At 46.2% G+C, this 27,774-nt stretch overlaps 1 protein-coding gene across 1 annotated transcript in view; it reads right to left on the bottom strand.

The window, feature by feature from the left end:
* Positions 1–603: 603 nt before the first annotated feature.
* XRN1 (5'-3' exoribonuclease 1) overlaps positions 604–27,774 on the bottom strand; it is an 838,379-nt gene continuing 811,208 nt past the window's right edge. The window contains exons 42-43 of the mRNA XM_069213922.1: positions 17,517–17,830; positions 604–1,202 (exon numbers count right to left, since the gene is read on the bottom strand). Of these exons, the coding sequence (XP_069070023.1) occupies positions 17,522–17,830 (309 nt within the window). The 3' untranslated portion in view covers positions 604–1,202; positions 17,517–17,521. The remainder of the gene's footprint in view (positions 1,203–17,516; positions 17,831–27,774) is intronic.

Genomic DNA, 27,774 nt, shown 5'->3' with positions numbered 1-27,774 from the left:
AAATTTGACGATGTACTTTCACAGTGACTCAAAAATAACCACTAAAATAACTGTGCAAACAAAGCCAGGTTTAGGCTTTCAGTACATACTTCACTCCAAGAGCCTCTCAAGGTTTCCTACAGTAAAAAGGGCGAGCAAGGACAGCTGTAAGAGGCTGTGTTGAGGTATATGGCATATCAAAGCCTCTACAGTGAAATGAAAATCTGCATGTTTTCAGAATCCGTCGTATGACAGCACACATGCATAACCTAATTATAATACACGCCTTACATGTCCTTTGAAAATTAAGCCCTATAACTGCATTTGTCTCCTGAACCTCCACATTTCTAATAATATAATTTTCATTGTCAGTTGTTTGGATGAATGAAGTGGTACTTTTGCTAGGTGCTTACGATCATAATTGTTTTTGTGCTTATAAAACCAGTTTAAAATAACCAGTTTGCATAAAGGACAACTGGAAACGTTCATTCCTTCTCTCTCGAAAAGAAATGTAAATTCTGTTCAGATTTTGAATTGTTGTTAAGGTAGCCTTGCCGTTGGCCACTGTCCACATAGAGGCCAGCAATCTTTTAAATATTTCAACTGAAGGGCACATGAAAAAAATTAGCAAAAGGAAAAAGCGATTTATTCTTATATGTTTATACTTGTACATAGCCACAAAAGTCTCTGTAAACCATTCTATAGGTCTGTGTATCAGCTTGAGTTACAGTGTTGTAGTCGTTTATAACAGGCTGGAGTCCTGCTTAAAAATATGGCCGCTGTCTTCTCCACAGCTGCATGCTTGGATCCTGCAAACGGGCAGTTTTACACAAAAATACAACACAGCACAACAAATGGCATTGTGCATCCATATATGTGCAAATTTAAAACATCCCCCTTGGCAGATAAAGACAAATTCTTTTCTTAAAAAATATGAAACTACAAAGAAATGATCACATAAAATTTTTCTCTTTTCTTTTTATAAAATACTGCTCTGTATAAGATCTAATGTAAAATTTGCTACTTAAAAATATGTATTTCTCCGGGGGGAAAACAATTGTTTAACATAATCCATATCATTGAAAGTGAAAAGTAAACATATGATGAAATCAGTTATCAAATGGCACATATCCATTTTTTTTTTTTTAGGTACCATAACTTATGATAGCCTTTATAAATTCATTGATCCACTGAGCACCAGGGAAAGAAAATCCATAGGACACCTGTGATGAAAAGGAGAAAAAGGCAAGAAGTATTACAGAGTGCCAATAAGAAAATAAGCATCTATTAAAAAAACATACAATGCTCTCAACAGGTGGTTCCCAACCTTTGACTTCTGTGGACCCCCACTTTATCATTACTGGAACCCGGCGATCCCCAATGAATCATTATTGGATTCTCCCTCCCCCCCTCCCTTGAGTCATTACTAAAAGCTGTGGCCCTAATCTGTTAATATTGTTTAATTCTCTAAGCAGTGGCGGAACCCCTGAGGAGGCTTCGGGGAACCCCATGGGTCCCTAGACCACAGGTTGGGAACGTCTGCTCTGAATAAAAGCATGTCCACGGTGAGCAGGGATCATTAAATTCACGATGAAGCATGGCAAATATAGTTTATGGGAAATATAGTTTATGGCATGTAACTTGCTGTTTATTTGAATAGCAGCAAGATTTAAAGCAAACACATACAAAATTGGCATTCTATAAAAACTATAACAATTAAAAATAACCAACAGAATCACTAGCAAAAAGAAGTAATTAATTTATCACAATCTTTAAACCCTGTAGCAAAAGACAGAGTTTCCTCTATCTTGCTACTTGTCAGCCACGTAAAAATCACTCTTTTTTCACTCATATCAATACCGCATGTGAAATAATTAGAACGTGAATTCAGAAATTAATATACAATTATGTATTAGACAGACTTTTTATTTTGAGGTAGATCTGGTATGGTTTTGGCAAGTATCACCCTTTTAATTCGAGACAGCATAGGTGTGCTTGTTGAAAGTTTGCAGTCTTCTGGCAATGTACATTTGTGCAGGTGGTCATTAAATTAGAAGTCATTTTCAATTACCAGATTGTCATGTCCACACCATTCACCCAATATTGGGACTTACTGTTAGGTAAGTGGTTGCACTCCATGACAGTTACTTGATATTTGAAACCAACACTAGTGATGAAGCACACATAAATTTGCATGTTTTTCATCAGTGTGCCTACGTTCTGATGTCTGCAGGACAGACAAGCTACTTACCTTTGGTAACGACTTATTTGGTAGAGACTATGGGCCTGATCACAATCATAAGGGGGGTGGGGGGAGATGGAGCTGTGACGGATATCCTGCCCACCATATTACGATCCCATTATATCCTATGGAGATTGTAATATGGCAGACGGAATATCTGTCATGTTTGTGACAGAGTATTCCATCCGCCAACATCATAATAAGGCCCTATATCTATATGCAGATTCCTTTACCTGTGAATTCTCCCCAGGTGTCAGACTGGATCTGGAAGATTTTTGTGAGCAGTTCTCTTGCGCGCTGGTAGGTGGCGTCGATTGGCTCCACATCCATCATCGGCATCATCCGCACAGGATATGACATTGCGGGTCCTATACAAGTGCGACCCAGGCGCTGCCAGTTTCTTTTCACAACTTTCCACACCAGAAGTGCAGAGCCATGAAGAACACAGACTACTGGTGTGTCAAAACTAAAGCCTTGAAAGGGGAGTACCTGCCCCTATAAATCAGTTCGCAAAGAAGGGAGGATAGGTGGGTCGCTAAGAACTTGTACATCTCATAGAGACTTCTAGCTGATGATTCCTTGCCTGGAATAGATACCCAGGCAATACCAACCCCAGAGGTGGGTTTGCAAACCAAGTTCAAACAAGAAAGTCCTGCAGGACTGAACAGGCAAAGTGCCCGTCTTTACGGACCTAACTATCCAAGCAGTAGAGTTTGGTAAGCATGTGCAGAGATACCCACATTGTCACCTGACATGTCAAGGACTGTAACTCCTTATGCTAACGCAGTGTTCAAAGCCTTATCTTGGGTAGAATAAGCACGCAAACACTCAGGGGTTCCATTTTGGCCAGTGCATAGCAGATCCTAATGCAGAGTACAACCCATCTACAGGTGGTCTGCTTCTGCACTACCCGCCCTTTCTTTGCACCCACATACCCTACAAAGTGTTGGTCAACCATCTAGACTCCTTTGTATGATCAAGGTAGAACACCAACACTCTTTTTGGGTTCAAGTGGTGGAGTCTCTCCTCTTCCTTAGAAAGATGTGGGGGTGCCTAAAAAGTATCGGACACGCTGCAACTTCAGCCTTGTTGCAGAGAGCTACATTGGTCAGCAGCTGATCTGCACATTCACGGGCAGCCACCTTCCCTGGTTTCACACACAAGGGACCCAGTGAGGTTTCCCTGCGGAATTCAGTAGTGTATGTCGTGTCAACTCCTCCCTGCCCCCAACCACCCCCTTGTGTGTTTGCACATACCCCAAGGCCCTGATTTGCTGTATTGGTGGCTTCACGGGGTGAGCCCTCAATGGAGGTCCCCCGCTTCTTGGATCTAGGAAACTCGCCAGAATTACTGTATCACCTTTAATAAGCATGCAGGTGCTCCTGTGGCCAACAATCTACCTGATTACCGTATTGCATCCTATAGGAGTGTGCTAAGATATATGTTTTACAGTGATTTATACATGTGATGAGCTCTATTACCTCTAGCATGGTACAGGTCTAGAGATTATTAAATGTTATTTTTATATCTTAAACTCTTTCTGGACAACAGGTACTATTTCATATGGCCACATAGCATGCACCTTAATGAGGTTTTCTGATGTGTGCAACCTATGAACCTACTTCTTACTGTATGCACTTTGATGCTTGACAACTGCCTAGTTGGCCAAGCAATTATTGATTTATACTGTTTCTGGTCTAAGATATATACTTACAATAGAAGAAGCACATTTTTATATAGAATCACATGTGGAGTCTCCTCTGTGGTGTATGTTGGAAGCTGGCCTGGTGTGTGGTGGACACATATGGTGTTATCACCCTATACCAGGTCTAGGTATCCCCTATTAGTGAAGTGTATGCAGTGTCAAGGAAGCCAAGGCTCTCTAGAGGTAGCTGCGGATGAGCAGCCAAAACATATCTAGGAGACATGTAAAGCTTATGGAATACCACTATAGCCACACACATGAAAGAACCACACAGTGTTACAAAAATAAAGGTACTTTATTATGGTAACAGAAATACTTATAGGCAGTCTCCCCAACTAGAGGTAAGTAAACATACTAATTATATTCACAATAGCAATCAGTAAGAAGCATAAATGCAACAAGCATTGCCAAAAGTAATAGAAAATAGTGAGGGCTCTAAGGGAGGGCCGAACCATATACTAAGAAAGTGGAAAGGGAGATACAGTCCCCCACCCAAGGATGTGGAATCATTAGAGGGGAGCTGGAGGAACTAGGAACCTCAAGAGGTGAGTACTGGAGTGACCCTTAGCAACCAGAAGAGCAGAGGTAAGTACCTGGTTCTCCCCAAACCCAAAAGAACTCAGAAAAAGGTTTGTGCAAGACCCAAACCAGAGTGGAAGGACCCAAAGGTGGATTCTGGTAGAAGAGGACCTGCAAAGGAAGGGGACCAAGTCCAGTTTGTGATGGAGTGTCTGGTCGTGGCAGGAGCCACTACCTACCCTTCTGTGGATGCAGGACCCGGTCGACCAGGGACATAGACCAGCTGTGCAGCACAGGAGATGAAGAGGAGTCCCTGAAGTGATGCAGATGGTTTTCCACGTTGGTTGTTGGGTTGCAGTGGGTCAGTGGTGCAAGAAAACCACCAACAAGCTTTGCCAAATGCAGAAGAAGAAAAATAAGTGTTGCAAGAATGGAGAGGACCAGCAAGGTCCAGGTGTCTTGGAGGTGAGTCCGAGGTGACCCTCAGAAGTTGGAAGAGCCAACAGAAGAGGATGCAGCCCCCACTGGCAAGCAGGCACAGCAAGTCGCAGTGAGGCCCACTCAGCACACCTGAAGAGGAGTACCATGTTGCTGGAGCAGCAGAGAGGAGACTGTGCTTGGCAGTTAGACTTGCTGGGGGCTGGAGCTACACGAAGCCTGATGATCCCTTACAGCAAGAGCAAACAAGCCTTGGCAGCTGCAAGAGTTGCGGTGCACAAGGGTACTGTCCCGCGAGGACAGGCAAGGGCTTACCGTCTCCCAAGTTGGACAGCTGATAGAGAGGACCAAGGGGACTCCAGATCACCCCCTGTGATGCAGGATCCAAGCAGTTCTGGAGGAGAGTGGATCCACACAGCTGGTCATCGTAGTTGGTGCCTGCAGATGCAGGGGATTGACTCCTTCACTCCAAGGGAGATTCCTTCGTACTTGGTGCAGGGTGGAGTCTTGTCAACCTCAGAGGATGCACAGCCAAGGAAATGTTGCAGTTGCTGGAAGGAATCGGAGAAACAATGTTGCAAAGTGGAGTCGTCGCTGAAGATGCAAATTATTGGTTCCTGAAGAGTCCATCTGCGGTTTCAGGGGCCAGAAAATGAAGTAAACTATGCAGAGGAGTCCTGGTGGAATCTTGCATGTCGAATCTGAGGACCCACCCAAGAGGGAGGCTCTCAATAGTTAAGGAAGGAGGATTGGTCACCTAGCAGGGTGACCACCTTTCAGGAGGGGGCTGTGACGTCACCTGCCTGATCTGGCCACTCAGATGCTCCCAGGGGCCGTTGGGCATCTTGGATTCAAGATGGCAGATCAAGTGACCACCTGAAGGAGCTCTGAGCACCACCACTGGGGTGGTGATGGACGGGGAAGTGGTCACTACCTTTTCCTTTGTCCAGTTTCCTGTCAGAGCAGGAAACCGGGGGTCCCTGGGCTGCTGCAAACTGGTTTATCCAAGGAGGGCACCAAATGTGGCCTTTAAAGCATACCGGTGGCTTGAGGAGGCTACCCATCCCAAGCCATGTCACACCTATTTCCAAGGGCAGAGGGTGTTGTCTCTCTCTCCCATGGGAAATCCTTTGTTCTGCCTTCCCCTGCTTGATCTGGTCAAGCAGCAGGAGGGCAGAAATCTGTCTGGATGGTGGTAGCTGCATGTGTTGCTTGCAAAACCCTGGAAGACTGGTAGGAGCAATACTGGGGTGTCCTCTAAGGACCCCCCAGGGTGCATGGAATCCCACAGCCAATACTGGCAACAGTATTGGGGTATGATTCTGACATGTTTGATACCAAACATGCCCAGGTTCGGAGTTACCATTATGTAGTTGGACACAGTGTCCAAGTACACGGGTAAAATGCCTCTTACGGAGTCCAGTGCAATGGAACTAGAGTTCATAAGGGAACCTCGGCTCATGCAGGGGTGCCCTTACATACAGGTACCTGCACCGTGCCCTCTTGGCTAGGAGGGCTTACAATAGGGTTGACTTAGTGACCTGGTGCAGTGACCTGTGGCGAAAGGGTGCATGCACCTTTTCAAGCAGGCTGCAATGGCAGGGCTGCGGACACATTTTGCATGGGCTCCCATGGGTGGCATAACACATGCTGCAGACAGGAACCCCTGTTGCCCCAATGCCCTGGTTACCTAAGTACCATATAGCAGGGAGTTATATGGTGGCACCAGTATGCCAATTGTGAGGTGTGCAAAGTCCAAAGCAACCAAATTTAGAGGGAGAGAGCATAATCACTAGTGTCCTGGTTAGCAAGATCCCAGTGAAAACAGTCCAGGCATACTGACAGCAGCCAAAAAGTGAGAATAAGCACGCCAAAAATAGGGTACTTTATTACAGTGTATTTATTGTGTCACTGGTGTATGTGTTTTGCGCAGATGCTTCACACATTACTTTTGAGGATAAGACTGACTGCTCTGTGCTAAGCTACCAGGGGGTGAGCACAGGCTATCTTTGGTGTGTAACTTACTCGTCCTGATTAGAGAGGTGGGTTTTGCTTGGCTTAGGTGCATACTCTAGCCAACCAAAAAACCCATTCTTAACAGTGCAGGTCTAGGGTATGACAAGGCCTTTGTCCTTATTAGTAACTGGAATAACAACCACGATCTACTTCTGGCGTTGGTAGCCTCTCTATGGCTCCCTTGCTCAAAAGAGCAGCCACTTCTGGTGGAGCAAGGACAGATGGTCCTTAGTCAGTGTGTCTCAAGTGGGTGGTATGGATGAAGTGGAAGTCACGAAGGGGAGAGAGTAGCTCCTTCGGACAATCTGAAGAACCCAACGGTCTGATGTTATTGACCACCAGTGGGGCAGGTGATGGCATCTCCTGCCTCCCACTGGGTGCCCATGATGGTATATTGGCAAACTAAAGGTGTACTGGCTCGACCTCTAGCTCCCCGAGCCAGGGTGTCTGTGGGCACCGTGTCCTCGGACACACAGAGGCTGGGAAGCGTGCGCGGTGAGGTGGCTGGGCGGGTAGAGGCGCAGCTAGATGCACCATTCGTGGCCACAAATAGAGCAAAATTCAGACTGGGGTTGGTGAAGGGCCATGGAAAGGCCTAATCTGCCTGGTCTCCGAAGAGATGAGAACCATCAAATGACATGTCCACAAGTGATGTTTGGACTCCCCAGAAAATCCAGTCGTCCTTAGCAAGGCATGGTCCTGCAAGGCCACTGCCAAAGAAACTGCTCTGCTTAGCGAATCAGTCGTGTCCGGTACACATCGGGTTGTGAACTTATCTGCATATCTCTCATCTGTGATAGCTTGGGTGAGAGTAGGGCCCGGACCTCCTCCGGGACCATGGACAGCACCTGTGCCACCAAATCCCACAGGGAATGGGAGTAACGGCCCAAAAAACACACAGTGTTCATGGACCGCAGGCCCAGGCTGGTGGAAGCAAACATTTGGTTGCCTGAGGTATCCAGCCTCTTTGATTCCCTATGGATGGGACGTGAAGGCCTGGACCAACAAGCTCTCCTGGGTAGGGTGTTGTGGGAAGAAACTGGGGTCCCCTAGTGCGGGGAAGAGGCAGCAGGTTATCGTCATGTTCACAGGAGCCCCTGTGAAGGGTTTGGACAATAAGAGCTTCATTGAATGGGAGAAACGGATCTGAGGGGGTCACACTCAGCTGAAGCACCGCTGTCAAGACATTAGTCTTGACGGTACTGAGGGGAGGCTAAGGTCTAGGACTGTGGCGCCCACCTCACCACCAGTGTAAAAGGTGCTCCCTCCTCTGTTGCCACAGTAGGAGATGACCATGCCAGTATCTGAAGACGTGTTCATTCCACTGGCGTTTGCCAATTTCCCACACCAGTCCATGTTGGGGTTCTATGGGCTGGTATTCTTCTGGGTCCAGTGACTCCTCCCATTACTCCCCAAGTACCATCCCATGAGAATAGGGCTCAAGCCTGAAAGGCAAGCCTCCGTTTGGTGCTGGAGTCAGAAGATACCCCCCTGGCTCCATGTAGTAGTTGGGGATAAGAATGGGGACAGTGCTGCTGGAGGGTGCCGGGAGCATCAGCATCGGCCCTGCAATAAGGAAGGATGAGGTGGTAAGATCAGTACTGGTCCCGGTCCATCTGTGGAAGTAATGGGCATGAGTGGAGCTGGGGCCGAAACAGCTAATGGGAAACCAGTAGGGGCCCATCCCGAACCAGTAGGGGCCCATCCCGAACTTGCAGGGCCCAAAGGCGCGCCAGCAAGAACTGGTCATCTAAATATGAGGTGCATGGCCTCATACAACTCACATAGTTGGGCAGGGGTCGATCTGGCTCACGGAAACTCTGGGAGGTGTGGAGCAGGCCCAGGCACAGGCTCTACAGAGCCCGGCCTCAAGTGACAACTCTCCCTCATCTGAAGCCTTAAAATGGACGAGGGGTGAAGTCGAATACCTCTTCAACTTCTTGTTCCTCTTCTGGTGGGACTTACCAGAAGACGACTTCAAGTGTGACGATGATCTAGGGCTCTGCGACCATTTCCAGGACCTTCCTCTTGACTGGGATAGAGACCATTGAGTCATCACAAGTCGAATGGCAAGGAGCTTAAGCGAATGCTCCCTCAATGCCTTGGGTGCAAGGCTTGGCAGTCAACGCAGGTCTTCACATCGTGGTCTGCTCGAGGCACCATAGGCAACCAAGATGCTAGTCGTCACCAAAATCCGTCAGTAACAGGTGCCGCATGGCTTGAAGCTAGCTTTCCTAGCTGACATACCTGCCACACCAGAAGAAAATCTCAAAAAGAATTCAACAAAGTCGAAAGAGAGTCAGTTAAAAAGTGACTGGGGGTGGCTCTCTCCAGATCTGCGCTAGCTGGCACACAAAGAAAAGAACTGATGTTAGCAAGCTGGGGTGTTGCCTGTATAGGCACTGTGCACGTCATTTCCAGCACGGATGACAATGCCACGTGAAACCAAACGACACCACCTACCCGCACGCACGGGTACTGCTCACGAGCAATTCTGGATCCAGGCTGATGCCTGGGGATAATTCTAAGGCAAGGAATCTGTGGCTAGAAGTCTCTGTCAGGAAATTAATGCCAGACGTCAATGAGCACAAGGACAAAAAATGTTTGGTTTAGTTCTAGATACTCCAGCAACATTTCTTCTGTTTCTCTTTTCTTCAAGAATTGAAAGAGGAAATTTCAGCACTAAGTCTCGCCTACAGCTGTAGGCCTAAGACCTATTATGTACAATATCAATACTTAGAGTGAGCTTGGGTCAGCCCACTGCTTTTTTTTGGTAAACAAGTTTTTATTGATATTATCTGCCAGTAAATGATCATACAATCATATTGAAATATATGTTTTACCAGCATGACTCAGCCTATTCAACTCTTCTTAATTATACCACTGCGCTGAGTCTAAGAAATCACTGTCAACCCCCCACCCTCTACCACCCCAACTTCCCTCCCCCCTCCCTAGTTAGTCGGATTTCGTGTTGTGTGATGAACCGTGTGCAGAGAGGTCATTTGTGCGCCGCCTTCCCATGTGTGGAACAATGTCAAGTTCATGCCCGACTCTGAGAAGGGCATCTCCCTCACATCTAGCCCATTTTTCTAACTCCCTATTCTACTTAGATATTTTCGGGCCTGTCTGGTTTTTCCAGTTCATGGCAATCTCCCTTTTGGTCAAGACATAAACTAGGTCCTGGAACCTGCTAGTTACCTTTGTTTTAGACATATGTGGGAACCATCCAAGTAGGCAAAGACGCGTTGTACAGTGAACCACCTTGTCTATTGCAATTGCTACCGATTGGGTCACCTTCCCCCTGAAAGTTCCGCAAGGAGCAATGCATACCGAGGGCATTTCGCTCCTTCCGTGTTGAAATGCCTATTAATCTGACCAGGGGTTAAATAAGCTTGGTGCAACGCATACAAGTTAATAAGCTTGAATCTGGCATTTCTCTACTCCTTAGGGGTGCCTTCCAATATATGCTCCCACGTCTTGTCAGGGATAGTGGTGCCCAGATCACCTTTCCATTTTAGCCTAAGGGGGGGCCCAACGGGAGGGTCGTATCTGACCGTATTCTGCTTATACAAATTTGTGACCACTTTTATCTTACCCGTTTGAGGTTGTCAACTAGGTACAAGTTGTCTGTGTTGGGGGTTCCCCCAGTCCCGCCCGCCAGTGATGCCAAATACCTGCAGTGACCGAGCCATAAAGCAAGAAGTGGCCTCCGGCAGATCAAATTGTGCTCTAAGGTCCTCAAATGATATCATTGTCCCTTCTTTAAACAGGGTATCCCTGTCAGCACCCCTGCTGCATACCAAGTTTGGAGCCCCTCCCAGTTACCCCTATGCGGTAGTGCTAATATAGACATCAGGGGACGGTCTGGGGAATAGGGAGTTTTTGCGTAAGCTGCTTGTCTAGCATTGTATTATTGTTTTCAATTCAAGAGAGTCCTCCTCCTTATTACATCGGATCCCCAATAGCACCTCCATTAATCTGGTCAGCGGAGGGGTGAATGGCTTCTCCAATGCCTCACGATCCTGTCTGCTTGCTATCCATTGTGTGAGCCACTGGAGCTGGGCCGCCAGATAGTAGACCTCAAAGTCAGGGACAGCCAACCCTCCATCTGTGGATTGTCTTTGAAGTTGAGCCAGGCCACTCTCCTTCGCCCGCTGCCCCAGAAGAATGATATGACTAGTGCTTCCAATTCCCTAAAGGTTGCCCTGGGCATCCATATCGGTAATAATGTAAAAAAATATAGTAGTCTAGGCAGGACTATCATTTTAAGAAGCACCACCCTACCCGCTACTGACAGTGGTAGCATCTGCCAAAATGCAATACTGGCCGTGATGGATCGCAAGGCTCTCCCTACATTTCCCTCAAGGATGTCTTGTGGGTCGTGATACACTTTAACCCCTAGGTAAGAAAGACAGCGCGGTTCCCATACCACACCATGCATCTCAGGAGGGGGCACCCCAGCCGGACTCAGAGGGAACAATAGGGTCTTGTCCCAGTTTACTCAAAGTCCCGAAATTACCGAACCTGGTTAGTATCAGTTGGGAATTTGGCAGGTCCCTATGCATATTCCCCAGAAAAAGCAGCATGTCTTCAGTGTACAGGGCTATGTGGTGTCTTCACCCGCCTGCTCTTATTCCCTGGCCTCCCTCCCCACCACAAGCTACAGCAGCCAATGGCTCCATCGCTATTGCAAACAGCAATGGAGACAAGGGGCAATCCAGTCTGGTGACCAGCTTCACTGAACAGCTTTCTGACATTGTCCGACCAGTGTGAACTCTAGCTGTTGGGTTGGTGTATAGCAACCACACCCATGCAATATAGTTGGTCCCCAATCTCATCCTTGCCATCACAGCGTAAAGGAAGCACCACTCTAGGCTATCAAAAGCCTTGTCAATGTCCACCACCAGCATGTCTGCTGTCTCGTCGACATATGAAGGGTCTCTCATGACCGCCAACAGTCAGCGAATGTTACATGCTGTGTGTGGTCCTAGAACAAAACCTGCTTGGTTTGGGTGTCTCAGCTTCGGCATGCAAGGGAGGAGTCTCGTTGCCCAGATCTTACTAAGGATCTTGTAGTCCAGATTCAACATGGACAATGGTCTGTATGTACCGCAATCTGTGGGAATTTTACCAGGTTTTAAAGGAGTACTACAATTGCCTCTCTTGCGGTTGCAAGTAATATTCCCTGCTCTCTGGCGGCCGTATAGAGGGCTTCCAGTCTTGGGCCAACAGATCCGCATAGAACTCGAAAGGGAAGCCATCAGTCCCCGGTGTCTTCCCCATAGCTAATTCTTTAATGGCCCCCCCTAATTTCTTGTTGAGTAATGGCTCCTCACAATTACTCTGCTATGTCAGGTGTGAGTGTGGCGAGTGTTATCTGAGCCAAGTATGCATCTGTAGTTTCTCTATCATACTGGAGGGTACCTTTATATAGCCACTCGTAGAAAGCTAGAAAATGTGCATTAATTTCTTCCTGTCTCTATATGGTATTTCCCATTTCCGTTTTCATTTCCAGAATGATCGAGCCTCTCTTAGTCGGTGACGCCACCCATGCCAGCATATGGCCCGCCTTGTCGCTCTCCATGTGAGCTCTTGCTATGTAGTTCCTATAGTCAAAGCAGCGAAGGCGTTCAACACATTCCGCTACTGTTTCTTTGAGCTCCAATATTTTATGCTGGTGGTCTGGATTCTCCGGCCTGATCTTTTCTGCCTCTCTCAGTTTACTCTCTGCCTCTATGGTGTCTATGAGTAGCATTCTTCGCACCCCTACCGATCCCGCTAAGCACCTCCCTCTCACTACTACTTTAAAGGCATCCCATTCTATCAAAGGGTTACTGGTTGTGGCATCATTATCCACTAAGAATTGAGCAATATGTTGCTTCACCTCCCCTTGATATTGTGCATGCTCCAAAGATTCAGGTTTTAATTTCCATGTGGAAATACGCGGGAGAGGCGAACCCCACCTCAGTGATAGCAATATTGGGATATGGTCTGAGATGGTGCGAGCCAAGTATTCAGCATTGTGTATATGAGAGAACACATCTGGTATACACAGGAATGCATTCAGCCGAACATGTAATTCATTTAAATAGGAAGAATAGGAGTAATCTCTGGTGTCGGGGTATCACCATCGCCATGCATCAACCAGGACCCAATGTGTTTGCCAGGCTGTAAATTGCAGTGCCACTTTAGTGAGGGGGGAATCGTGTAATGGGGAGTGGGAGCGGTCTTTGATGGGGTCCGCCACTCAATTGAAATGTCCTCCCAGTACTAATAAGTGTAGTAGGAATGGGGCCAGGCGGGCAGAAAGTTGTGCAAAGAATGTGCCCTGATCCGAATTGGGTGTGTAAACATTAATCATTACCAGCTCCCTGCCCTCCAATCTCCCCCGAATTGCCACAAATCGCCCTTCTGGGTCTATGAGACTATCCAGCAACTGGAATGGGACCCCTGTTCGTATCCATATCAGGGTCGCCCTGGCAAAAGCAGAATGAGTGGAGTAGTATACATGGCCCCTCCACCGTTTCTGTATAGCCTTCCCCCTCTGCTTGTGTTAAATGCGTGAACTGAAGCATTGCCATCTGGACTCCTCTCCTCTGTAAGTACGAAAATACCTTATACCTTTTAGACATCGTGTGCATGCCCTCCTGCACCACATATTTATTTAGATTTGTAACTACAAAACATTGAGACTCACATTGCCCTATATAATTAGCCCAACAATTAACTTCACAACTCCCCTTCCCCAAGACAAAAGGGTTTTTGCCTCTCATCCAAAACTAAACAATTACGTCAACTAGTCTATCAAATCTGGGGGTGGTCCTCAAGTTCACTTAGAGGGATCTGCTGTGTTGCCTGTTTCTTCCCCCCTATCTTACTGTCGTGACTGTGTTGGTGAGTCCCATCCCCACTTCAGCGTCCGCCATCTGAGACTTCTCCAGGCGGGAGGATGACTCCCAGATGAATCTCGGTGGCTGCCTGGCGACGACTCGAGTCTTCAAGAGTCAAGCCAGGGATGAGTGGGTTAGATGATGCAGTCCGATGTCCCAGGCGCCATCTCCGGTCTCGTCTCTTCTGATGTGCGTGTTACATCTGAGTCTCGATCCGATCCAGATTGTTCCATCTCTTCACTCACCATGTGGGAAGAGCTGGGGTCCAGTCCACGTAGAGAGGCCACCGCTTCCATTACCTTTTGGCGTTCTCGTTGCACCTCTTTATTGGAAGGGGCCATCAATTTGTGGGTCATTCTATGTCGGGATCTCCTTTGTTGTCATCATTGCTGGTCACTTGAGGAATGGGTCTCACTAGGTGAGGACTGAGAGTCTATCCATTGCCATACTTCCTCCGGTGTGGTAAAAAACTGCCCCCCCCCCCCTTTTGTTATCACCCTCAGTTTTGCTGGGAACATCATTCCATACTGTATCTCCATTTGCCGAAGTTTTGTTTGGTGTCTCTAAAAGTGGCCCTTTGCTTCTGCACCTCATGCGAAAAGTCTGGGAAAATATGGAGCATGTTATTGTCTAATGTGCAGTCGCCATTTTTCCTTATTTGGCTCAGCAAATAGCCCATGTCCCTATAATGAAGAAAACAAGCTATAGCGGGCCGTGGTGAGGCCCCCGGGGGGCTGGGGGCGAGCTGGAACCCTATGCACTTTCTCGAGTACGAATAAGGGTGGGAGTCTGTCCTCCACCACTTCCTCTTTAAGCCAACTCTCCAGAAACTCCACCATGTTATTCTTTCCAAGGCGCTCTGGTAAGCCGATCACGCGGATATTGTTTCATCATGAACAATTTTCTGCATCCTATGCTCATAGTTCCAGTTTGCGAATTTGCTTCTCCACCTTGCTAATAGTCTTGCTAGCGTCACTAACCATTGGTAGGATCTCTTTAACTTGTTTTTCCGCTGTAGGCACTTTTTCTGCCAGGTGACGGTGGTCATCTTCGAGTATAGTTAAGTCTGTTCCCATGGCATCCATTTTCCCTTCTAATACTTCACGGGAGGTTGTTATGGCTTGTAGAATGCCCTGGAAGGTGGGGTCCCCGGGCCCCACCACGCAGTGTGCGCTTTTGGTTCCCTGAGGTCCCACCGAGGCCCGTTCATCGTCTTTCACCTCTACGTCTTTCTTGCGGCCTGTTCTTCCCATATCTGGGTCTCTGTTGCCCTGTGCCGTCCTTTTCGATGCTGGTGACAAGGTCAATTCGCATATAGGGGGATCTCCTTTGCCTCCTGCCCTGTGGTTCTATAGTGTTTTCCTTCTTAGGTGTGGCACGGAGTCCGTTTCATCCCACTAGTCCCTTATCCCTGGTGACTGCACTGTGGTGGGCTCAGGATTCTGCAGTGTTCTCCGTTTCCCCCCGATGTGGGGTACCACGAGTGCATCGATCCACCAGTCGAGGCCGATTCCTGATCACTGCGTTTGTTTCTCGCCCCCTGCCTGCTTCAGGGGCCCCTCCTGCACTTTCAGCTGTGTTCAAGGGAGGGTCGGGGGCCATCTGGGTAGCAGGGTTCTACGGGGTTGGGGAATACAGGAAGGAGCCTCATAAAGAGACTTCTTCTGCCATTGGCATTCGGCCACACGCACCGGGTCAGCCCACTGCGTGTCAATTTAATTTACTTGCTTATTAATCAACTGATTTCCCCCCTCTTCTTTTGTCTGTTCCTCCCCCTGGATAATAGCTTCTTTACCGTCCTCTTGTTTTGATGACTTGGATCCCGCCACTGCTAAATTCAGGGAGCTACTTATTATATATTTTTTTTTTACAGTAGTACATGGGAGTGCATGTGTTTTCTTGCTCACTTGCCATGTGTGCTACTTCCCCTTCACATCTATTTCCATATTGTCGTTTCATCAAGCTCGTCCAGTCTTAGCTTGACCCATCCCTATTCTACTCAACTTTTTTTCTAAATAAATATCCAACATCCTAAGCACCTTTGTTGTTCCCCTATCTCTCTCATTTTTTTTCATTTCAATGTAAAAAATAAATAAATAAATTAGGAGGGCTGGCAGCAGAAAATTGCTTATGGGTAGCTCCCTTCTGTAAATGTTCTTTCGTGCACCTTTAATGTTTTTCATTTACCGATCCCAAAGGGTGAGCCATGCTGGAACAGTAAATTAAAAAACAAAGTCAAAATGGCCACCATGTTAGTACATATGCGCTGACATCACGTTGATACATGTGCTTGTAAATGCCATCAGGCCAATACTGTTCAGCATCTGCAACAAACTTTTTTTCCTAGCATTGGCAAAGCCAAAAGGAACTAGTGCCTTTTTTTAAAAGCGATAACTATCGGCTTTATCAATGCATTGTTACAGTCGGACTTCAATACTGATGCCAGCTTATTATAAGCAAAAGGTGTCATGCAACAATATACAACAATGTGGAAGTCATAAATGCACATACCTATTGCATGGGATACTTTGGACAAACGCTTAACATGTCTTTTATGCAAAATATGGACCTTAAAAGCAATACAAGTTTTTTTTAAAAAAAAAATTTTAAACTGTCGATTTGTTGAATAATTAAGAATGGACAAAACCTGCTGCATCAACAGAAAACATTCATTGTCAACACAAAGTCAGAACAGGGTAGGCTTGTCAACCACAAGGGACTCAGGATGTTCAGCCACCCAAAATCATCTCCCTCTCTCAAGTGTCAATTCTCCTTTTTAGGTCTGGCTTGCCAACAGAGCTATCAACTACTGTTTGCAATATGCACAGAGTGGGGTGTAGGAGAGCTCGCCTCACTTTTGGCGTGTTTGTGGGGGCCCATTCAGACATTAGCTGACAGTGTCTATTACACCCTGGTCCGGCGCAGAGGAGTATACATCGCTCACTACATGCTACTGGCTGTTTGGTTTATCATTCCATCTTCCAAAAACGGCTCCTGCAGCTGAAATTCAATTCAGTATTTATTACGGGTTCAGCAAGAACAGGCCTGTTTTATAACTAAAAATGTAAAGTCAGCCCTCTTTTGTCTTTGCCAATGGCTGTTCCTAAAAGAGTCTACAGAGACATGATGAATAGGTGTTGTTACCAAGTTTAACCACGTTCTATACGTTCCGCCCTATTTCTTTGGAAGAAGGAGTTGTTTCTTGCTTGCCTTTTCCACTCCCCAGGACCACGAAGCCACTTTTAAAACCTCCGTTTTCTAGGCTATGCACCAACCAGTGCTGCTAACGTTTTGCAACATATAAACTGCTAACGTTCTGCAAGATGTAATAAATACATTTAATAACAATGACTACTCTGACTCACAGAACCAGATGTAGAATTTATAATCTGTGTATTTTATGAAGGCTTTCTTGCTTACTGTTAACCACTGACGTTTTAGCAAATGTTCTACATTTAACTCCCAGCTTGTCATACAAGGCTACCAATGGCACACTGTATCCGTACCGAAACCTAAGACCCTTCGCAAAGCAGTGCACAGAACATAACCAAACACAAACAGCTGCTTTTAAAACAGGTTTGGAAATATAATTTTAGTCTTATCAAAACTGTATAATTAAAGGCGAATCACCACCTCTCTTAGCGGCACAAATGTTTAATTTGAAAGCAGTACTACACAATGTACATCTATGCAATGCAAAAAGAAAGATCAATTCCTAGTACAGTACCGTATTTATTCCAAAGGTTTGGCTGCAGAGAAGTTGACTGCCAGCTTCCTTGTTTTTCGCTTTGATGCTGAAGAAGGAGCTGATTTCCTAGGATGAGCAGTGGTTCCTGGAGCTATTGCTGCAGTTTGCAATGAAGAAGAAGGCTGATCAGCTTGAGGAGACTTTATAATGCTCTGTGAACTACCACTATCAGGAGGCATCTGCTTGTGGGTATCCAAAACCAGCGGTTCTTCACTCTTCGCAGAGGAGGTCTGCAAATGAATTTGCGACTCGCTGAGTTCATAATTCTTCTTTGCAGCCTTCTTTTTGGTTACCTTAAAAAACACAACATTTTAAATGACTTGTGTATCTCATACTATTATTCTACTTCCACAAGGACAACAGTGAAATGCACCCAACAGCACCAAAACCTACAACTCACCCCTCAAGGAACCTATCTGGAGAGTATTATTATCCATCAACCACGTGTGGAGCAATATCTCCAAATTTTAACAGCTCACCATCTGCAAAGTTCAAGGTTTATTGTGACTCTAATATGTCTAATCCAGCGGCAGCGATTTGAAAAAAGAAAAAAAAAAAAAAAAAAGTACCTCTTCCCGTTACCACCGCCGCTGCCTCATGCATCCTCGCTCCTCTTCTTCTGGTGTCCTAGCATTCGCTGGGACACCAGAACAGGCTCCCGAGCAATCCTGACGCTGCTTTCATGCTAAACTTAGCATGAAAGCCACGTCAGGACTGGTCTGAACAGCTTGGACTGCCGCTCAGACACTGCCCTGGGGTGTGTGCATTTTGTCCAGCCCAGCTGTTCAACACAGCCAGGTTGGAGAAACCTAAGTGAGCATGTGTGTTTGGCCGGTCTAAGACAGCCGGCCAAACACATATGCGCACTTAGGTGCACTTTCTCCTCCTCCCCTCTCCTGTGGCCCAGCCCGCCCCTCCTTCACATGCTGCTGGCTGAGCAAGCAGCTGAAAGATAAAACAATAAAAAATATCGTTTTATCTTTCAGCTCCTGGCTCAGCAAGGGGGGTGACACTCCTTTCCCATTGAGAAGCCGCCGCCCCTGAGTAATCCTAGCAACACTTAAATCACCAACTCTTGGCAAAGTTGTGGACAGGGTCCGACTCGGCTTAAAAACATTACAAACTACAGAAACACTGAGTTGGTAGTGTACATGCACATCTTTATACAAGCAAGGCCAGGCACCCACTAGACCTTCCTCCAATTTCAACCAAGAGCTGCTCATTCGAAAAACAATGGCTATATAAGAGGGCGGGCAGATTTCTGTCCCTAGGAGAAGGTTTGGGGGAGCAGAGTAACCAAAAGTTATAAGTCTTTGGGAAGGCTCTTACTGTTGGATAGTGTAACTGAGGAATCCTCATTCTTTGAATATTCACAGGTGTCAGAATAGATGCAGAAAAGCTTGTATAGCTCCTACATACTGGTAGGTGGCAAAGTTGGCCTCTAATACGTGATAACAGTGACCTGCATATATGGTGTCATGAGTTTTATGTTATTTTTTCACACAATCGAACATGAAAACATTACTGACAAAACTGATGATATAACTCGCAGTGGGGGAATTTAATTTGGAAACGTATTCATTTTCAAATGTCCACTCCAAAGCAAGGGTGGGCTGGCAGGAGATGAGGATTCTAAGCAAATGTACTTGCAGATGCCTCACCTTTTGAATCAGTAGCCAAACGGTTCATTTTAAAAGGAGGTGAATCAGAGTGCACTTACAACAGGAAGCCCTTCAGGACTGAACAGGCAAAAAGGCTCTCCCTGTGGGCTGAGAGTTGCTGCGGTAGTGCTTGGTGGAAGAAAAGACTGCAAGCCCATTTAGTGGCCTGGCAAATGTTCAAACAGGAATACACTAACTGTAGTTGCAGCCATCGCCCAGGCGGAATGAGCCCTGAGGCCCTAAAGGATCTTTATTAACCAGGGCTAGCACAAGTTAAGGCCGAGGAAATTCCAGCGAGATAAGCTTCTCTTCTGTGCCACCTTTCCCTTCTTTGCACTGGTGAAACCCATAAACAGCAGAGCATCAATATGAAGCCTCCCTGTTGAATGTGGCGATGGGCACTGGCGAGACTATATCTTACAAATGTATTTATCTGGAAGACAGAAAGCATGTAACTTAAGAATTAACTTATCTGGGTAGAAGGCCATATAATAAGGCTGGACTAACAAAGCCTGAAGCTACCATGGTGCACAGCAGTATTTGCAATGAGGAACGCAGTTTGTAGAGCAAAACCAGTGCAGCTATGAAACTAGTTAAAGGGCACATCCATCAGGAAGGTCACAACCAGAGTGTGGTCCTACTGTGCAACAAAAGCAGTTAACAGGAAACATACATGACAGCCCTTTAAATAAGGAAGGCTGCTGAGGTAAATGGAGAAAATCTGATGCAGCAAAAAATAATGATTAACTGTGCCTTCGGCAAAACCTTAAAAGGCCAAACATTAAACTAACAACAATACATCCGACAACATTGTAAATAATTAACACACTTCTCCTCACACAAGGAAATGAAATGACTCGTACAACCTGAATATATGGACTTTGTGGAAGGACAGAGCATGGCCAAAAACAAATCTACAGTTTTTGCTGGACGATCAAAGCCTCTCAATTGGTCTTGATGGATCTCCTTGCATGAAGGTGTAGTTTGTGTGTTTCAGCTAAAACACCATGGGCCCGATTACAACTTTGGAGGAAGGTCTTAATCCGTCCCAAATGGGACGGCTATACCACCAGCCGTATTATGAGTCCATTATATCCTATGGAACTCGTAATACGGCTGGTGGTATATCCGTCACATTTGGGACGGATTAACACCTCCGCCAAAGTTGTAATCAGGCCCCATGTGTTGTTGCTAGGACAGTAGGTCCTCCCTAGATGAAGCTGAAGAGGACGTCATACGCTCAGGGTCGGCATGATGGAGTATTGGACCCTCCAAACCCACTCTAAGGTCATCAGAATGAACTGAGTTTGTCCTACCTCACTTTATTTAGCATGTGCCAGATTAGAGGTGGTGCAGGAACATGTAGAGAGAGCTGAAGTTCCTACCAAAGGTATAAAATGTCTCCCAGGGATCCTCAAAGAGGAAAATGAAATGCAGAAAAAGAGGGACACTGATAACATTTAGAGGTGGACGGCAAATTGATGCCACCTGAGCTCCTCTGCTTGATGTTGAGGGAGCCTGGTGGATGTCTTGCCTGCAGCAAGATCTCATTGACAGTTAGCCAGTGTCTCTGGATAGAAAGTGCACAAGCGCATAATCTCATGCCTGTTGGAGTACCACATAGTGATCAAGTTGCCTGTTAGCACTGGAATCAATAGGAGAAAAATATTTGTGGTTTACAGCTCACAGCTCCAACAGATTAATGTGGAGGCCTTGCTATGAATACGACCACAGGTATAATTCAGGCAAAGGATGACACATATGTTACCACTGTGGCCAGCAGAACAGCCTAACATGTCAGAATGTTTTCTGTGATCCACCACTGCATGTTCGGAAATGCTGCCTTGGTAATACAAGTTTTGTTGGAAACGCATGCACAATATTGGCCTCAAGGCAAGCGAAAATTCCACTGAAAACCCTGCATGTGCCACCGATCAAAGGACACAAGTGAAATGTAGGAGGTTAACAGGCAGAGCAGTCTCAAAACTGTCAAGGGCAAAAGCCAAATTTCACCTGAAACATGAGGATTTGAGCCTGAATGTCCCAGACACTCTTCAAGACCAGAAAGACCTTCAAAGTGACTGTCCACGATGCCCATAATTGAAGGACCTCACAGAAAACAATTAAAAAAAATAGTATAGTGCAACTATGAGTGAAATGACGTCTCAGAAGTTAAAAAGACGAATTAAAAAACATGCAAACTAAACGTAAATCGATACTGGCACAAATATACAAAATATGACAACACAAAAGTATTACATCAGACACAAAGTGCAAAGCAAAATGTTTTTTATAATTATTAGTTAATGCGTAGTGCAATTATAAATGGCCAGTCAGGCAAACCTGACCATAACTAGAAATCCCAATTAAAGTAATTGGTAGAACCAGTAATCGTTCAAATGTATTCAATGTGTCCCAGTGTCAAAGTACAACGTAAATAATGACCATTACATACAAAGATGAACAAGAAAGAAAGCTTTTGTTGAACAACAGTTAACTATACAAATTAAATATTAGTATATCTTGCTGGGAATTAAACAAAGCAAGCTTGTCTGTTACATTAAAACTGTAAACAGTGTTTCAACCCCCAAGTAGGATGTAGGGGTCTCATCAAGACTGAGAATGTCAGGAGTCAGCTGTGGGTGATGTGCGATAGCCAGAATGGGGGTGGGGGGATGCTTCCTCCTGACGTCACAGAATTAACTTTGCGATTCCTTGACATTCGGAGGATATATCCCCGCTCCCCAGTTCCAGCTATCTCATGTGCACTCCTGCCTAGGAGACTTCTCCCCAGCAGCCCTCCCTACATGGGACACTCGGTCCATCATCCTCTTCTGAGCGTACAGCTGCTGATGACGGTCCACTCTGACTCGTTACTCATTACTGTTTAGCACCGCCAAAGAGAGTTAGGTATTTGGAATTTTCTTGGTGTGTATGATCACACTGTGAGCGCCGCTGAATAAGTTACTTACCTTTGGTAACGTATTATCTGGTACAGACTCAATCTAGCTGCAGATTCCTTATCTTTGATTTCCCAGGTGTCAGGCTGGACTGGTCAAATTTTGCTGAGAAATACCCATTGCACACACCGCCAGGTGGCTCCATTCAAACCTGCTTGACGTTGTTGGCACTGGATGTGACATCGTAGTCATCTATATAGGTGTCACCCTGGCATGCTGGCATCAGTTACTTTTATCATAACTTTCCACGTCAGAAGGGCAAAGCCATGACAAGAACTGGCGCAATGGGTGTCAAAACTAGGGCTCTGAAAAAGGGATCACCATAACCCAATTAATAAGTCTGCAGAGAGGGGATGCATGGGTGGGTGTAAGGAATCTGCAGCTAGATACAGTCTCTGTCAGATAATGTTACTGATGGTAAGTAACATGTCCATCTGATAGAGACTTCTAACTGCAGATTCCTTACATTTGATTAGATACCCAAGTCATACCCTCCAGGCGGTGGGCTGCAGACAATGGGCGAAATGCCCATCCCTTCGAACCTGACTGTCCGAGCAGTACTGTTTTGCAAACGTGTGCACTGATGCCCACGTTGCTGCCTGGCAGATGTTCAGGACTGGGAGTCCACGTGCTAGCAAGGACGCTGCTTCTTAGCTACAGCCTAGCAGATCTTAATACAGAGAATAACCCAGCACAAAATGCTCCGCTTCTGTACTGTCTGTCCCTTCTTTGCTCCCACACACCTCACAACGAGTTGGTCGTCCACCCGGAACTCTTTTGTGTTGTCAAGGTGGAACAACGACGCTATCTTTGGGTCCAGCCGGTGGAGTAGCACCTCTACCTTAGAGAGATGTGGGGGAGCAAAGAAGGTGGACAAGGTGCCAGTTTGATCCAGATGGAATGGGGTCACCACCTTAGGAAGGAAAGAGGCACGGGTGTGTAGCCCAACTATTTCTGGAAACACTGAGATATGGTGGCTTAGATGATAATGCCTGTATCTCACTCACCCTCCGGGCAGATGTTATTGCCACTAAGAACGTTATCTTGATGGTCAGCAGCCAGAGGGGACAATTGTGCAAAGCCTCGAAGGGAGCGCACATGAGGTATGTGAGAAATAGACTGAGATCCCACTGAGGCATGGCAAAAGGAGTAGGGGGAAACATATTTACAAGCCCTTTAGGAAACCTATTTTACAATACGGGACTTGAAAAGAGAGGGTTGATCAGGCAGCTGCAGAAAAGCTGACAGAGCAGAGAGATATTCCTCCAGTGTCCCCAGAGAAGAACCATGTTGGGCAAGAGAAAGAATGTGAAGATAGTAGACAGAGAACTAGAGAGAGAAACTATAGACTTCTTTGTACAATATCTTACAAATCTTTGCCAACGGCAGGAGTATACCATTTTTGTGGAGGAACACCTGGCTGCCAAGATAACGTTAGTCTTCGGGAGGAAGGTCGAAGGCTGTCAAACTACAGCCACTCCATGCATGAAGGTGCAGAGTTGACAGGTTCGGGAGGCGGTCCCTCCCCTGCTGCTGCGACACAAGATCCTCCCGAAGGGGCAGTCTGATCAGAGGATCAATGCTCATTTTCAGAAGCTCGGGATACCAGACTCTCCATGCCCAGTGAGGACCCACAAGGACTTCTTGGGCCCGTTCATTGTTGATTTTCTTGAGAACTCTGGACAGGAGTGGTATGGGTGGAAAGGTGTTCAGCAGGCCTGAACTCCACTCGTGACAAAAAGTGGCACGAAGTGAGCGCCGCATTGGAAACTTCTAGTAATTGTTAGGGACAACCCTTGTGGGCTTGGGTATGAATATGATAATGTATAGGTGCCAACAAGGGACTTATTTATAATACATAAATGTAAATTGTCATTAATAATTACAACACGTTCAAATCATAGTAACATCTAAATGGAATTAAATCAATGACCATTTTCACGTGATCTAATCACAAAGGAATGAAACCACAGGAGTACTGCCACAAAGAGCTTTTGTATTTTGCACACTATGACAATGTATCAACCACTGAACACAGATTCAAAGGGGTACATAAGCCAAAATGTGCACTTACACAGACATGGAATACATAATATTATCAACGTTTCTGTTGAACCATCTGCCAATGTAACAATAACCCCCTCAATAATAATGTCCACGGAAATAAGTCATGCTAAGATAACCCAAGACTCCACACTGGAGAATTATGGATGAGTTGGGTAGAGCGTCAACGTTTGGGTCTCAACAGCAAATGTCAGTGAGACCATCATCAGGACTTTCAATGAATTGTAAAATAGGAGATGTCCCCTTAGGATGTACTCCTACTGCATAATCTCAAGGAAAAGAAGGTTTTAATCATCAGTTCATGCAACCAAATAGAGCCTTAATCAAGGGGTCAAAAAACAGACTTAAGACTAAGCCAAAAGAAGAAGCAACGGGGATACAGCAACACCCAGAAGTATTGTAGGAAAGTACATTATTTTTGGCATGGTTACCCCCACTTTGTGCCAGCTATCAGTGTGCTTAGTCTATTTTCACTGAGATCCTACTAACCAGGACCCCAGAGATTGTCCTCTCTACCTCCAAAGTTGGTTACCTAGGACCTTTGTGCACTCCACAATTGGTATACTGGTGTCCCCTTATATGTCCCTATTATATGGTACCTAGGTACCCAGGGCACTGGGACACCAGGAGTCACCCATGGGCTCCAGCTTGTATTATGCGACCCATGGGAGCCCATGCAAAATGTGTCTGCAGGCCTACCATTGCAGCCTGCGTGAAAAGGTGCATGCACCTTTTCACCACAGATCACTATACCAAGTCACTGTAAGTCACCCCTATGGTAGGCCCTTCTAGCCCAAAGGGCAGGGTGCAGGCACCTGTGTGTGAAGGCACACCTGCATGATCAGAGGCGCCCCTACGAACTCCAGTTCTATTGCACTGGACTTCGTAAGTGTGGGGAAGCCATTTTACCTGTGTACTGGACACAGGTCACCTGTATTCAGCTATATAATGGTATCTCTGATCCTGAGCGTGTTTGATATCAAACATGTCTGAATTATACCTCAATACTGTTGCCATTTTTCCAGAGTTTTCCAGGCAACCCAGCACTGCTGCAGACCTTCATACAGGTTTCTGCCCTCCTGCTGCTTGACCAGCTCAGGCAGGGAAAGGCAAAACAAAGGATTTCCTGTGGGAAAGGGAGGCAGCACCAACTCCCTTGGAAACAGGTGTTATAAGGCTTACAAGGGGTAGCTTTCCCAAGCCTAAGGTTTGCTTTGAAGGATACATTTGGTGCCCTCCTTGCATAAGCTGGTTTGCATCAGTCCAGGGAACCCTGGTGCCTGCTCTGGCGCAAAACTGGACAAAGGAAAGGGGAGTGACAACTCCTCTGTCCGTCATCACCCCAGGGGTAGTGCCCAGAGCTCCTCCAGGTGGCCACTCGATTCTGCCATCTTGAAACCAAGATGTGCAGAGGCCCCTGGCAGCATCTGAGTGGCAGGGTCAGGTAGGTGATTTCAGAGACCTCTCCTGATAGGTGCTCACTGTGCAAGGTGACAAAAAACCCTTTTAGGGCTATTTAGGGACTCTCATGTGGGTTTGTCCCCAGATTCAACGTACAAGACTCCTCTGCATCATTTACTTCTGCGCGTGGCCACTTGAACTGCAACTGGGCACTTCAGGAACTGACAAGATTGAAACTCTCAAAACGACCTGGCCTTGCAACATTGTTTCCCTGGCTCCTTCCAGCAACTTCAACATTTTCCCAGCTGCGCAGCCTCTGGGGTTGGCAAGACTTCAGCTGCACTAGGAAGCAAGAAGGAATCTCCCTTGGAGTGAAGGAGTCAGTCCACTGCATCTGCAGGCACCTACAACAACGTGCAGATCCTGCATCAGAGGTGGTGTTCTGGAGTGGTCCCCTTGGTCCTCTCTGCCCACTGCCTAACTTGGGAGACAGTGAGACCATGCCTCTTCTTGCAGGACAGTACCCCTGTGCACCGTAACTCTTGCAGCAACCAAGGCTTGTTGTCTCCTGCTCCAAGGGATCTTCAGGTTCCGAGTAGTCCCGGCCTCCAGCACTTTATCCTGCCAAAGACAGCCTCTTCTCTAGTGCTCCAGCGGCATGGGATCCCTCTCCATGTGTGCTGATTGGGCCTCACTGCAACTTACTGTAACTGGTGCCGGTGAGTTGCCTGTGGGGGCTGCAACTGCTTCTGCTGGCTCTTCTGACTCCTGAGGATCAGCCCGGACATCCCTCCATGGGTCGAGTCCCCTGGACCTTGCTGACCACTGACCATCTGCAACCCGACGACCGACGTGGGACATCATCTGCATCGCTCCAAGGACTTCTTTGCAGCTTCTGGGGTCCACAGATGGTTTTCTTCCCCTGTTGACCCGTTTTTCATCCACAGAAGGGTGGGTAGTGATTCCTGCCCTGACTGCACACTCCATCATGGATTGGACTCTGGCCTCTTCTTTTGCAGGTCCTCTTCTTCCAAAATCCACCTTTGGTTTCCTCTGGTCTGGTCCTGTTCTTGCACAATCCATTTTCTAAGTCCTCTTGCTAGTTAGTCCTTGGGAAAACCAGATACTTACCTCTGCTCTCCTGGTCGCAGCTTAGGTACTCACTTCCTGGGATGCCCGAGTTCTCCCAGCTCCCCTCTAATACTCCATACCTTTAGGTGGGGGACATCACTTTGCATTCCACTATTTCAGTATATAGTTTGGCTCTCCCTTAGGGCCCGCACTATTTTCAATAATTCTTGCCAATGCTAGTTGTTTCTATGGTAATTTCTGATTGCTATGATTATATATATATATATATTCCATCAAACTTCTCCACAGTAGAGAAACGCCGTACTCCGGTGGACTGTAATGTGGGGCACATTATTTCCAAAATTAAATATTCTTGCTTTCCGTTCCTGACGCGTTTCGGCTGTCACTAGCAGCCTTAATCATAGGTATATGGTTTCTCCGGTTTGAAAATAGTCACATGATAAAGCTGACCAATCATTTATACCATGGTTTTAAAGTCACAGAGTCTTTGTCGCCTTTTTACAAACTTGAGTGCTATTAATTAGTTTTACTTCCGCAGTGTCTTTTTCTTTTATATAATAAATCAAAGCACACTCTAAATTTATAATTATCCTCATATTATTGCTGCATTTTTCTTTCTTAAAATGACCTTGCTAAGTTTCCTTTACAACGTCTTTCTCGTGATTTCAAAAGACTTCGCAATAAATGTCTTCCTGCTTTCTTTAAAGAGTGTCTTTTTAAATGTCATTTTTCAAGTTGCACTACGGCTGTTCCTGATTTATAAGCCTCATACATATGTTTTCCAATTAAAGATGGCCTGTGCTTTACTTCGTTGCAACACACAACAGTTCACCAGTGAATAAGATAAAATATCAGATTCACATTCCCTTGCCAAGTTTCCTACAATGCTACATTTAATTCATTTCCTGGTCGGTGTTTCCGTACCTTCGTATTATGTGCAGTGGAAACGGGCGGATACCAGCTCCAACAACTCAAATTCCAACAGGTTTCTCCGTGATTAGGAGCTTAATCACTTACAGGGCGGCAACGGCATTGCAGGGACGGAGCACCCTCGCAAAT

The sequence above is a fragment of the Pleurodeles waltl genome, chromosome 11, assembly GCF_031143425.1.
Source record: "Pleurodeles waltl isolate 20211129_DDA chromosome 11, aPleWal1.hap1.20221129, whole genome shotgun sequence".
NCBI lineage: Eukaryota > Metazoa > Chordata > Amphibia > Caudata > Salamandridae > Pleurodeles > Pleurodeles waltl.
Note: the sequence above shows the minus strand (reverse complement) of the source record. Positions and strands in the feature narration are given on the sequence as shown.